At 36.6% G+C, this 14,335-nt stretch overlaps 1 protein-coding gene across 7 annotated transcripts in view; it reads right to left on the minus strand.

Moving 5' to 3' along the window:
• Positions 1 to 14,335, minus strand: part of CDC42BPA (CDC42 binding protein kinase alpha) — a 364,566-nt gene that overhangs the window by 147,515 nt on the left and 202,716 nt on the right. For all 7 annotated transcript variants that reach the window (XM_074222837.1, XM_074222834.1, XM_074222835.1 and 4 more), the window contains exons 10-11: positions 9,238 to 9,404; positions 7,468 to 7,590 (exon numbers count right to left, since the gene is read on the minus strand). In XM_074222837.1, coding sequence (XP_074078938.1) covers positions 7,468 to 7,590; positions 9,238 to 9,404 — 290 coding nt within the window. The remainder of the gene's footprint in view (positions 1 to 7,467; positions 7,591 to 9,237; positions 9,405 to 14,335) is intronic.

Below are 14,335 nucleotides of genomic sequence, written 5' to 3' on the forward strand. Positions count from 1 at the left end.
AAATTAACAAAATAGTCCACAGTTTGACTTAATTTGAAAAAAAGGAAGAAAACATATTAAAATGAAGAGTACATCAATCAGCAATGAAATTAATTATTAGATATTATTTTATCAATTTATATGCCAATAAAACCAACACTCTAAGTAAAAGTGACATATAAACTGCTCAGAGTAACAGAAAATGAAATAAATTATGCAAATAATTAAAAAAGAAAAAAAATTGAATAAGCCATAAGCTTTCCATGGACTAGATGGATTTCCAAGTAACTTCTTTTATTTTACGAGTGACCTCTATTACTTTACAAGTAATAATTCACCCCAATATTTTTAAAAATAAAGAAGGAATTCTACTAAATTCTACAATGACACAAATATGTTCTTATACCTAAACCAGGGAGAGCAAAAAAGGGAAACAAAATTATTGACAATTTCCTTAAGGAACATCAATGCAAAAATTTTAATAAAAATAATAGTAAGGAGATTACAGCAATATACCACAAAGATTGTGGGATTTATATTAGGAATGCAAATTAGGAAAGCTCTAGCATAATTGCACAATAACAAAACCAACAAAAATCAAATAATTATTCCAATTGATGATGAAAAGGCTTTTCACAAAATACAATATTCATTCTTACAAAAAAACTAGAAAGCTTAAAATGATAAGCAGTATCTACCAAAAACAAGAGCAAGCATTAACTCCAATAAGAGCAAAGACAGAAATAAGGATGGCCATTATTAGCACTACTATTCAATACTGTATATATAGAAATGCTAGCAATAACAAGACAAGGAAAAAGAAAATGGAGGAATAATAACAGACAATGAGGTAACATAACTATCACTCTTTGTAGCTGATATAATGGTATGCTTAGAGAAGCCTGGAGAGTATCAACTAAAAAACTGCTTGAAATAATGACCAGCTTTAGCAAAATCGTAGAATATTTAAAAATAACTCACATGAATCACCAGCATTTCCATATATTACAAAAAAATGAAATATAGACAAATTTTAGCTGTTATGATGTCTTTTAAAGTTTCTGCAGAAATTGTTCTCTCCAAAGTGAAAAATGCCCTGTAAAATGCCAAATCTAAGGATTTTCCCCTCAGTATTCATTCTTAGTGTTCTTTCTGTGCTTCTGACATTTTTGACCACCCTCTTCTCCTGAATACACTTCTCTTTAGCTTTTCATGACACCATGCTGGATCTCCTCCCACCTGTTTGCTTACTCCTTATTTACTTACTCAGTCTCTTTTTATTGAACAATATCCAGGTGATGCCCACTAACCACGGATATCCCCCAGGACTCTGCCCTCAGCCTTCTTTTCCTTCTATATTATTTCACTTGGAGATCATATCAGTTATCATGGATTCAACTCTTATTGCTATGTCAAAGATTTTTTCAAATCTATATTTCCAGCCCTAATTTCTCTAACTTTCAGATCCCTTTGTACCTTCTCCAATTGGATGACTTAAAGACAACTTTAAACTCAGTATGTGCAAAATTAAACATTATTTTCCTCTTATTTTCCTTTCCCCAAGTCCTTTCCATTTTCCTATTACTGTCAAGTATATCACCAACTTAACAGTAAATTAAGCTTCCAACTCAGATATCATCTTCAAATGTTCAGTTGTTTCTTTTCTCACATCCAACTGGTTGCAAAGTCCTATCAAATGTACCATTCTAATATATCTTATACATGCCCCCTAAAATCTCAGCCAAAGTCCCAACTTCTCAAGAAGTCATTCCTAACTCTCCTTAATCTTAGCACTTTTGTTTATTTTGCAAGGCAATGGGGTTGAGTGGCTTGTCCAAGTTCACACAGCTAGGTAATTATTAAGTGTCTGAGGCTGGATTTGAGCTCAGGTACCTCCTAACTCTAGGGCTGGTGCTCTATCCGAAGCACAACCTAGTCACCCCCTCTTAGTACTTTTCTTCTAAAAATAGGCCCAATTCAACAAAAATGTGCATACGCTTTGATCCAGCAATACCACTACTGGGTCTATACCCTGAAGAGATGATGAAAAAGGGTAAAAACATCACTTGTACAAAAATATTCATAGCAGCCCTGTTTGTGGTGGCAAAGAATTGGAAATCAAGTAAATATCCTTCAGTTGTGGAATGGCTTAGCAAACTGTGATACATATATGTCATGGAACACTATTTTCTATTAGAAACCAGGAGGGATGGGAATTCAGGGAAACCTGGAGGGATTTACATGAACTGATGCTGAGTGAGATGAGCAGAACCAGAAAAACACTGTACACCCTAATAGCAGCATGGGGACAATGACCAACCTTGATGGACTCGCTCATTCCATCAGTGCAAACAATCAGGAAAAGTTGGGGCTCTCTGGAATGGAGAATACCACCCGTATCCAGAGAAACAACTGTGGAGTTTGAACAAAAGCCAAGGACTAATCCCTTAAATTTAGGGGGGGGAAAAACCCTGATATCTTATTGTCTGATCTAGCTATCTTGGGTTTTTTGTTGTTGTTGTTGTTGTTTTAGGTTTTTCTAAGGCAAAGGGGTTAAGTGGCATACCCAAGGACACATGGCTAGGTAATTATTAAGTGTCTGAGGTCAGATTTGAACTCAAGTACTCCTGACTCCAGGGCCAGTGCTCTATCCACTGGGCCACCTAGCCATCTCTATAATCTTGCTATCTCTCATAGTTTATGTTTCTTCCTTAAGGATATGATTTCCTCTCTCATCACACTCAATTTTGATCAACGTATATCATGAAACAATGAAAAGACTGACAAATTGCCTTCTGTGGAGGGGTGAGGGGACAGAAGTAAAATTAGGGGGAAAAGTGTAAAACTCAAAATAAATAAAATCTTTAATAAAAGGAAAAAAAAGAGAATAGACCCAATTTATCTTGTTTTATCTTCTATACACTCATTTGCATATTCTCTCCCAACATTATACTGTGAGCTCCTTGCAGACAGAATTTGTCTTTTGCTTTTCTTTGTGCCTCCAGTGATGATTATATTTTCTGTTATTATATACTAGGCACTAAAAAAATGTTAACTGATTGACACACAAGGTACCAGGAAGTGATGTCAACAGCCTGTTCCTTTATTCCCCTAAGCCAATTAAGTCTTTTTTTTCCATTTTACTTTTTAATTCTCATTTTGTACAAATTTTTTTTTACATTAATAAAACATTCTTGTTTAAGAGTAAACAAAATACCCCTCCCCCCATGAATATAGACTTGCTTGGGCGATAAAGTAAAGGGGAGAGAAAAAAAATTAAAATAAAAAAAAAATAGTAATAATTGTAGGTTTGGCCAGGTGGAACAATGGACGAAGCACCAGCCCTGGAGCCACAAGCACCTGAGCCCACATTCAGCCCTGCAGACCCAACAATCACGCAGCCGTGTGACATGCAAGCCACCTGATCCCCACTGCCCTGCAAAAACCAAAAAGAAGAAAAAAAAAGACCCAAAATAAAATAGTAATAATAGTAGGGGTGGCTGGGTGGCAGACAGAGCATTGGCCCTTGTGACAGGAGCACCCGGGTCCAAATTTGGCCTCAGACACCCAAAGATCACCCTGCTATGTGGCCCCAGGTAGGCCACCCAGCCCCATTTGCCCTGCACCCTCCCCCAAATAATAATATTAATAAAAAAATGTGCTTCAGTCTTTGTTCCAACACCAACAACTCTGTTGTGGGTGGATCACATTCTTTATGATAAGTCCATCACAAAAGTTACTTCCATATTTTTCCAATGTTGCCATTGCTGATCGCAACTCCCTCCTTTCTTATTTCTCCACTACCATGCATTATATTTTCTCTCTCCTTTCACTCTGACTCTGCGGTAGGGTTGTTGACTGGCTCAGCAGACAGATCCCTGGCCCTGGGGCCAAGAAGCCCTGAGCCCCCATACCACCCCTTAGGCCCAGAATCCACCTGGCCCTATGGTCCTGGACAGGCCTTCCAATCCCAGCCCCTTGCAAGAAGTAAAAAAGAAAATGTGTTATATCTGACCACTGTCCCCCCATGGTCCACCCTCTCCTCCTTTATTTACATCCCCACCCCTTCCCCCTGCTGCCCCCTCCTTCTTACTCCAGATGTCTATATCCTATTGAGTATATTTGCTGTTTCCTCTCCTAGCCATCTCTGATGAGAGTGAAGATTCCCTCATTCTCCCTTGCATTCCCCCCTCCATATCATTGTAATAATTCATTGTAATAAAAAAAATCTTATTATATGAAATATCTTGGTCTATTCCCCCCTCTCCTGTTTCTTTCTCCCATTACATTTCCCTTTTTTTCTATTGACTCCATTTTTACACCATATTTTATCTTCAAATCCAGTTTTCTCCTGTGCTTCAACTATAAAAGCTCCCTCTACCTGCTCTATTAACTGAGAAAGTTCATATGAATATTATCAGTATCATTCTTCTATGCAGGAATACATGCAGTTCATCCTCATTAAGTCCCTCATATTTCCCCCCTCTCCTCCAATCTCTATGCTTCACCTGAGTCCTGTATCTGAAGATCAAACCTTCTGTTCAGCTCTGGCCATTCAGCAGGAACATTTGAAATTCCCCTGGTTCATTGAAAGTCCATCTTTTTCCCTGGAAGAGGACATTCAGCCTTGCTGGGTAGTTCATTCTTGGCTGCATTCTAAGCTCTTTTGCCTTCCGGTATATTGTATTACAAGCCCTATAAGCTTCCAATGTAGATGCTGCTAAGTCTTGTGTGATCCTGACTGCAGCTCCACGATATTTGAACTGTGTCCTTCTGGCTGCTTGTAATATTTTCTCTTTGACTTGGGAGTTCTGGAACTTGGCTATAATATTCCTGGGGGCTGTTTTTTGGGGATCTTTTTCTTGGGGGGGGAAATCGGTGGATTTTCTCCATTTCTATTTTGCCCTCTGTTTCTAGAATATCAGGGCAATTTTCTGGTAGTAATTCTTTGAAAATGATGTCAAGGCTCTTTTCCTGATCATGACTTTCAGGTATTCCAATAATTTTTAAATTATCTTTCCTAAGTCTGTTTTCCATATCAGTTGTTTGTTTCAATGAGATATTTCACATTTTCTTCTAATTTTTCATTTTTTTGGCTTTGAAGCGTTGATTCCTGATTTCTGGTAAATTCATCAATCTCCCTGAATTCTATTCTTTGTCTGAAGGATTTGTTTTCCTCAAAGAGTTTTCTTATCTCTTTTTCCATCTGGCCAATTTTGCTTTTTAAGGCATTCTTTTCCTCAATAACTTTTTGAACTATTATATCCATTTGACCTAAGCTGGTTTTTAGCATGCTGTTTTCTTCAGCATTTTTTCTGGATTTCCTTGACTAAGCTGCTAACTTCATTTTCATGTTTTTCCTGCATCTCTCTCCTTTCTTTTCCCAGTTTTTCTTCTATCTCTCTCATTTGATTTTGAAAGTCTTTTTTGAGCTGTCATAGCCTGAGCACAATTTCTGTTTTTCTTGGAGTCTTTAGATGCAGGAGCTTGTGCTTCCTCATCTTCAGACTGAGTATTTTGATCCTTCTTGGGCTCATATGCAAAATATTTCTCAATGGTCTTCCCCTTATTTCTCTGCTTGCTCATTTTCCCAGCCTGCGCCTGGTTTGGGGTGCTTCCTGAGCTTTTGGGACACTCCCACAAGGGTCTCAGTGTGTGAGGTTCTGTCCTCCCTCCTGGTCTGTGAATGACCATGTGCCCCCCCTCTGCCACGGGGCTGAGGTGGGGGGGCCCTGCTGTTCTATGGGGGGGCCTAGACTACGATTAGGATCTGAATGTGGTCAGAGCCCCAGAGTCCTGTTCCAGGGACAGAGGACAGAGCTCTTCAGTCTCTCTTCACTCCCCTTCCTCAGCTCAATGGGCTCATGCCCTGGAGGCTCCTGCTTACCGGTGCTGCCTGCTTCTGCTCCTGGAACTGGGCTGTGCTGGCCATGCTGCTCGCTGTGTGCCCTGAGGGTTGGGCTCCACGTGCTTGCTCTGGCAGACATCCCCGCTGTTCCCCCACTCTGTGCCCGGTGCTCCTCAGGGTGCAGCTCAGGAGATTCCCCCGCGAGCTGCGGCTCCCAGCTCCCTGGGGCTGCCTCCGGAGGCTGAAGTTCTTTCGCTCTGGCGGACCACCCCTCCGACCCCAGGGAGCAGAGCCTTTCTGCTCTTTTCCAGGTTACCTTGAGTAGGAGAACTGCCTCCCTGGGTCCCTCTGTGGGTTCTGTCTATCAAAAGTTTAGTTAGAGTCCTTAGTTTCAAGTTTTATTAGAGAGCGCCTAAGACTGGATCCCTTCTTGTCGCCATCTTGGCTCCGCCGCCAATTAGTCTTAATGATGGTTTAAATACTCTCTGTTAAAAACTAACTTAATTTACATGAGAGTCAGGGGAAGGAAAGAAGAAATATAATATACAATAGTATTTATTTATTTATTTTTTTAGGGTTTTTTGCAAGGCAAATGGGGTTAAGAGGCTTGCCCAAGGCCACACAGCTAGTTAATTATTAAGTGTCTGATACCGGATTTGAACCCAGGTACTCCTGATTCCAAGGCCGGTGCTTTATCCACTACACCACCTAGCCGACCCTAACAGTATTTATTCTATGTATATGCAGAGGATGTAACATTCTCCCCTCTGTAGAGGAAAAGCTCCTTGAGAGAAGAATAGTTTATGTTTTATCTTTGAATCTTTATTTCCAATATAATAAGTGGCAAATAGTAGGTACTTAAAAAATATGTGTTAACCAACTGAAACAACAAATTGACTCAGAAGAGAAAAAGTGTGACTAACAGTCTGAGATGAAGCAGCATGAGTGACAAATCATGATCGCCACATACTTCTTGATTAAAAGAAAGTCAAGATTATATTAGAGAGGGATAGAGTGATAGGATCCTGTTGACAATACTGTGACACTAAGCTTTTAGAGGAACCATATGTAGAAGATGAGAAGATATAGATGTTGACTAATAGAAAAAAGATCCTATGAAAGAAATCTATAAAATGGTTATATAACTTTGGACATCTTTTCTTAATACCATTGATAATTTATTTATATGCCTAAAAGGTTTCCTAATGAAAATGATAGTAGTAGCAGAAAAAGGAAACTTCAACAGTAACTGAGAGACTTGACTTTCAATATATAACTTTAACATGATCTAGCTGTGAGGTCTTGTTTTAAGTCATCTCTTCTGTTTGGATATTAGTTTCTATGCATAAAATGAGCAAATTGGATTACATAATCCACAAATTACCATACAGAGTTTGATAACACACAATCTAAATTAGAAAGAAAATCAATACAAAAATGTACAAATATCTTAAATGAAAAATTACTTCTTGAAAATACTGAATGTTATACTAGACAGTGATAAAAAAGATTAAGTACCATACATAATTTCACCGTGCTTGCTAAATGAAAAACAATGACTATTTTTTTAATTTACCAACACTCTAAAGGACAATTTCTGTCTATAGAAAAGTATTAATAATGAACATATACAAATTTACCTGTAATTTGTTTCCTCAACTTCTCAATTTCTTCTTTCAAGTTTTTAATTTCTAAATCTTTGTTTGCAGTTATTGGGCCATCTATGGTTGAATACTGCAAAGCCTGAACTGTCTGTGTTGATTCTTTTAAAATAAAGAAAGAAAAATACAATATCAGCAACTCACATGCATTTTATGAACTACATTAACAGATATGTGGAAAAATTCATGCAGAGTTAATGACAAATTTCAGATAATTGAGTATTATAGCCACAGTACAATATTCACAAATGTTTTCATTCTTGCCATCTTGAGACCATATGCCTAATGAATTGGGAAGGTATCCTATCCATAACTTGACCCAATCCACAACTAAGAGGCCTTTCTCTCTACTTTGGTCCCAGTAGCCTTCTCACATTGGCCTTTTCCTCACTAAGGAGTTCCTCCCCAAACATCCATTGAGAAAGTATTCACACCAGCCATGCTCTCTTCAAACAGGGACTAGACCATAGCTCTCTTGATTATTTGTTTTTCCCTGAGTTGGTAGGAAAAACAGCACAACAGATCATCAGAGCCTACTTTTCCTAATGTTAGAGGTTCCATACTTCTTCCTTTGTACAGGTTGTATTCCATAGTGATACTATACTAGTTACACATTTCTCATCTTAGAACAGAACAAATTTAATTGAAAGATCAGCTCCAGTCTATTCTTTCTGGATACCTCTTAACTATGCTTGTTTAGGGTTTTTTTTTTTTTGCAAGGTATTGGGGTTAAGTGATTTGCCCAAAGTCACACAGCTAGGCAATTAAGTAACTGAGGTCGAATTTGAACTCAGATCCTCCTGACTCCAGGGCCGGTGCTTTATCCCATGTCACCGAGATGCCCCACCTCTTAATTATGAATACTTTTCTCTATCTCTGTCTATATCTTTCTGTTTATTTTGAATATGTTTAATACACATTTATATATCCTTTTATTCTCTCTCTCCAAAATATAAACTCCTTGAGAAAAAGTTCTATTTCATTTTTCTTTCTGTACCTCTAGGGCTTAGCACTGCCTATCTCATAAAAAGTGTTTTAATTACTGACTGCAGATTGATTAACAAATTTTCCTCTAACTTCTATCTTTTAAAAATTACCTTGGAATGAAATTGCTTGGTAGTTTTACAGAGCAAAACATAAGTTTTCCAAAGTTAACATTCTATCTTTAGGTACCAACAGCATAACAACTGTTCTGGGCTACTGACCCATTCAACTTCTTTTTAAAATTTATTTTCAGTTAACAAAAAATTATTTTTTCCTGTTCTAACCTATTCCTACTGGAAAAAGAAATGTAAAATCCTTAAAAAGGTAAATTCAATTTAACCAGTTGGATATAAGAAAAATGTTAGGGGACTAATATGCAAATATGCTTAACATAGTTATATATGTATTACCCATATCAGATTACTCACTGACAAAGGGGAGGGGAGAGAAAAGGGAAGGAAGGAGAAAAATGTGAAACTTGAAATTTTTTTTTAGGTTTTTCTTTAGGTTTTTTTTTTTGCAAGGCAAATGGAGGTTAAGTGGCTTGCCCAAGGCCACACAGCTAGGTAATTATTAAGTGTCTAAGGCTGGATTTGAATTCCGGTATTCCTGACTCCAAGGCTGGTCCTCTAACCACTGCATCACCTAGCTGCCCCTGAAACTCAAAATATTACAAAAGTTGAATACTGAAAACTATATTTGCATGTAGTTGGAAAAACAAATAACTGCAAATAGTGGCAGTACAGTGTGAAAAAAATTCTTTACCTTGAAGCTTTCTACTAAGTTCAAGTTTTTCCTGTTCAAGACGTCGTATTCGCCTCTCATAAGCTTCAGTTGCTAAGCTGTCCTCCAAAGTTCTCTGAATATTAACATCAACATCCATTGAGGGAGGTCCAGCTGTAACTCTTAAACAACTTCGATCCGAAAGAACACTGAAGAAAAGAGAAAATAACTTGACATCATTTTGATGAAAAAACAAGTTTATTTGTTATTTATAAAACAACTTTACTAAACAATTTAAGCTAATCAGGAAAATTTATCTAGTAGGAACATGTCAATGAAGACACCAAAATTCTAAATTTTCTTAAACTGTTTTTTAAAAGTGACATCTAAAATCTTTACAAAATCGAAAGTCAGTCAACTGAAAGACAAACAAGTTAGAGCTTTTCTATTAACATCACCAATGTTTGTATATAATTTCATTGATTAGAATGAAATTCAAATAAATAAGGGTTCCTCAGCCACAAATACACAAATGGATTCCTTATCCTCTCTATACAAAAGTTCCTTAACAAGTAATTAATGCTAAGCCATCCCATATACCTTCTTTTCCTTGTGAACATGCTTATATCTATTAAGTGATTATGGTTCCTTTGAAGATTATTATTAAGGTTTCCTTCTTCTTTTTTGACTGATATTTTATCATTCCAATTATGTGTTATGAAAGTTTTTCAACATTGATATACTTGCAGATTTGTAAGTTATGCAATTTTCTTCTACCACCACCACCACCCTTCCCAATCCCCCACCCTCAGTGGTAAACAGTCTAGTGAATGTTGTATATTTTGTGTTTATATTATATACTAGTCATTTTGTATATGATGTAGTAGGACTAAGGGAATAGAAAGAAAACCATGGAATAGGTAGGAAAAACATAAGACAAGTTTTTAAAAAGAGAACATACTATTCATTCAGATTCTATGTTTTTTTTGGGAGCTAATTTTTTTCATTTAGATGTGGATGGCATTTTCCATATTAGTTCTCCCAGGGTTGTCCAAGCTCTCTGAACTGCTGAGAGGAGCTGCATTCATCAGGGTTGGTCAACGCACAATGCTGTGGTTAATATATACAGAGCTCTCTTGGTTCTGCTCTCTTCACTCAGCATCAGTTCATGTAATTATTTTCATGCTTCTCTAGAATTCAACCCATTCATGGTTTTTGTTTTTTTTTTTTTAGGTTTTTGCAAGGCAAATGGGGTTAAAGTGGCTTGCCCAAGGCCACACAGCTAGGTAATTATTAAGTGTCTGAGAGTGGATTTGAACCTAGGTACTCCTGACTCCAAGGCCGGTGCTTTATCCACTATGCCACCTAGCCGCCCCCTCCCATTCATGGTTTCTTATACAACAATAGTACTCCATAACATTCATAAACTGTATCTTGTTCAGTCAATTCCCCAATTGATGGACATGACTTCAATTTCTTATTCTTTGCTACTACAAGAAGAATTGTTATGAATATTTTGGGAAAAATGGGATTTTTCTTGTGAATATAGGTCTAGTAAAGTCATTGGTGGGTCAAAGGGTATGCTCAGTTTTATAGCTCTTTGGGTATAGTTCCATATTGCTCTCCAGAATGATTAGATTAGTTCACAACTCCACCAACAATGCATTAATGCCTTAATCTTCCTACAATCTAGCTTAAAAAAAAACACATAATCAGAATCACTTTTTAAAACTTATCTTATGTTCTTCCTTCCTATCCTATGGTTTTCTTTTCCCTTAGTCCTACTTCTCATATACAAAAATGACTAATATGAAAATATGCTAAATAATGATCGTTTTTCCCTTTTAGTCATCTTAAGCCAACTGAGAGGTGTGAGGTAGAACGTGATAGTTGTTTTAATTTGCATTTTTCTAATCAATAATGATTTGGAGCATTTTTTCATATGATTATATAAAGCTTTAATTTTCTCATTTGAAAACTGCTTGTTCATATTCTATGGCCATTTATCAACTGGGGAATGACTTGTAACCTTATACATCTGATTCAGTTCTCTATATATTTTAGAAAGGAGACCTTTAACAAAATCCCTAGTTGTGAAGATTGTTTTCCAGTTTTCTGTATCTTGGCAGTATCAATTTTATTAGTGCAAAAAATTTTTAAATTTAATGTAATCAAAATCATCCATTTTATATTTTATAATCTATTTCTTGTTTGGTCATAAATATCTCCTCTTTTCATAGATCCAACAGATTGAGTATTTCTTGAACTCTTAATTGATCTATGGGATTTATTTCCAAATCTTGTCCCCAGTTTGACCTTATTTTGGTAAAGGGTGTGAGATGTGCCATACTATTTTCCAGTTTTCCCAATAAGTTTTGTCAAAAATTGAGTTCTTATTCCAGAAGTTAATGTCTTTGGGGTTTGGCAAACAATAGATTACTAGAGTTTCTTTTGTACCTATCTTAATCCATTGGTCCATATTCTATTTCTTAACCTGTAGTATTGATGACTGCCATTTTATATTATGATTTTAGATCTAGTAAAGGCCACTTTCCTTTACATTTTTTTCCATCAGTTTTCTTGATATTAACCTTCTGTTGCTCCAGATGAATTTTATTACAATTCTTTCTAGCTCTATAAAAATTATTTGGTAGTTTGATTGGAATGGCACTGAAGAATTAACTTAATTTGGATAGAACTGTCATTTTTAATTATATTATATTTTAATTATATTAGCTTGCCCTAGCCATGAGTAGTTGATGTTTTTCCAATTGTTTACACTTGTCTTTTTTTGTGTGAAAAGTGTAATACGGTTCAAATAATTTTCCGGGTCTGTCTTGGGAGGTAGATTCCCAAGTATTGTTGACTGAAGTTACTTTAAAAGTTACTTCTCTTTCTATTTCTTGCCCTTGGGCTTTGTGGTTCATATATAGAAATGTTGATGATTTTTGTGGCTTTATTTTATATCCTGCTACTTTGCTGAAGCTGTTGTTTCAAGTAGTTTTAGAGATGATTTTCTAGGTTTCTCTAAGTATGCCATCATACTATCTGTAAAGAAAGTTCTGCTTCTTCATTGCCAATTTTAATTTCTTCAATTTCTATTTTTTTTTCAGGTTTTTGCAAGGCAAATGGGGTTAAGTGGCTTGCCCAAGGCCACACAGCTAGGCAATTATTAAGTGTCTGAGACTGGATTTGAACCCAGGTACTCCTGACTCCAGGGCTGGTGCTTTATCCATTATGCCACCTAGTGGCCTCCATGCCCATATTTTCTAAGTATAATTCCTTCAACTATTCTACCCTCTATCCTAAGAGAAATATAATTCTCAAGAGTTTCAAGTTGTAGGATACATACAATTTAATGTTCTTGACTAGAATTTGTCCCCCCCCCCCCCCCCTTTCAGCTTTTCAAGCATCTCTTGAGTCTTGTATTTGAAGATTGTTCAGTTCTGGTCCTTTTAATCAGAAAATTTTGGAATTCCTCTATTTCACTGAAAAACCATGTTTTCCCCTGAAAAAAATTGCTGAATTTTGCAGGGTAATAAATTCTTGGTTGTACTACAAGGCCCTTTGCCCTCTGAAATATATTCAATGCCCTCTGATCCTTTAATGTTGAAGCTGATAAATTCTGTGTAATCCTGTCTGTGCTTCCTGTGTATTTAAAGTGCTTATTTTTAGATGCTTGCAATTATTTTCTCCTTTATTTGATAGTTCTTGTTTTATCCTAGGGTCACTTTCTGGAGATGCATTTGTATATTCTTTCAAGGATTATTTTTAGACTCAATTTAGCATATTTTATATTAATTGAGTATATTAGGACAGTTTTCCATAATAATTTCCTGAAAAATATTTTCCAGGCTCTTTTTTTGATCTCGACTTTGCTGTAGAACAATAATTTATAAATTATCTCTCCTGGATCTCTTTTCTAGGTCATTTGTTTTTCCTAAAGGTACTTTATTTTTTCTTCAGTTTGTTGAGTCTTTTGATTTTGTTTGATGGAATCTTGGTGTCTCATTGATTTGTTACTTTCTATTTGTTCATTTTAATTTTGGGGGTTTTATTTTCTGCAGTTAACTTTTGTGTTTCTCTTTTTTCTGTTGGTAATTTTACAGAAATAAGTTGTTTTCCTTTACCAGTTAGTTAATTTTACTTTTTGCTGAGTTGCATTCCTTTACTAGTTGGTTGATTTGACTTAGATGAGTTTCATTCCTTTTCAACTTGATCAATCTGACTTTTAATTAAGTTGTACTCCTTTTCCAGATGGCTGATTTTATTTATTTATTTTTTTGATGAGTAACATTCTTTTTCAGTTGGTTATTTTACTTTTAAAGGAACTGATTTCTTTGGTCAGTTTTTCACAATTTTCCTGCACACCTCTCATTTCTTTCTTTCTTTCTTTTTTGTTTTTTGTTTCTTTTGCAAAGCAATGGGGTTAAGTGGCTTGGCCCAAGGCCACACAGCTAGGTAATTATTAAGTGTCTGAGGCCAGATTTGAACTCAGGTACTCCTGACTACCAGGCCAGTGCTCTATCCACTGCGCCACCTAGCCGCCCCTCATTTTTTTAATTTTGATTTTTCCTCTCTTCTTTGATTTTTATGCTCTTCTATAAGATTGTGGATTTGAGTTCAATTCAAAAACTCTTTTAAGACTGCCCAAGTAGGAATTTGTCACTGTTTTCTTCTTAAGAGATGGCGTTTTTATCATCTCTATCTGAATAGTAGTTTTCTGTGGTTAGTGCTTTTTGTTTTTCTGCACGTTTTCTGCACAGATTACTGAGCTCTGCTCACTGGGTATAGGGACTACAATCTTGAGCTTTTTATGCGCATATTGGGGTCTGATCCCGGGCTCATCATTTGCCAAGATGTTGCCTATGAAGCCCAGGTATTTCTTATGGAGAGGTCTGTTTTCTCCTTTATGTCCAGCTCTGCTGAGGGCAGTGGTCTGTACCCAACCCAGTCCTGACTATTGCCCCAGTGTTCCCAGGGTTCAGATTTTGTCTGGGGATGAGACCCTCTTTGCTGGGCTGCTATCTAGCTGCTGGACCTGGTTTGTGGATTAGCATCTGTGCTATACTGTGGCTGGAAACCTGCTGGCTTTCTCACTCTCTCACCCAGCTAGGCTTTACTTCCCCTTTCCCTGTCC

Source organism: Macrotis lagotis, chromosome 2 (assembly GCF_037893015.1).
Source record: "Macrotis lagotis isolate mMagLag1 chromosome 2, bilby.v1.9.chrom.fasta, whole genome shotgun sequence".
Classification (NCBI taxonomy): Eukaryota; Metazoa; Chordata; class Mammalia; order Peramelemorphia; family Peramelidae; genus Macrotis; species Macrotis lagotis.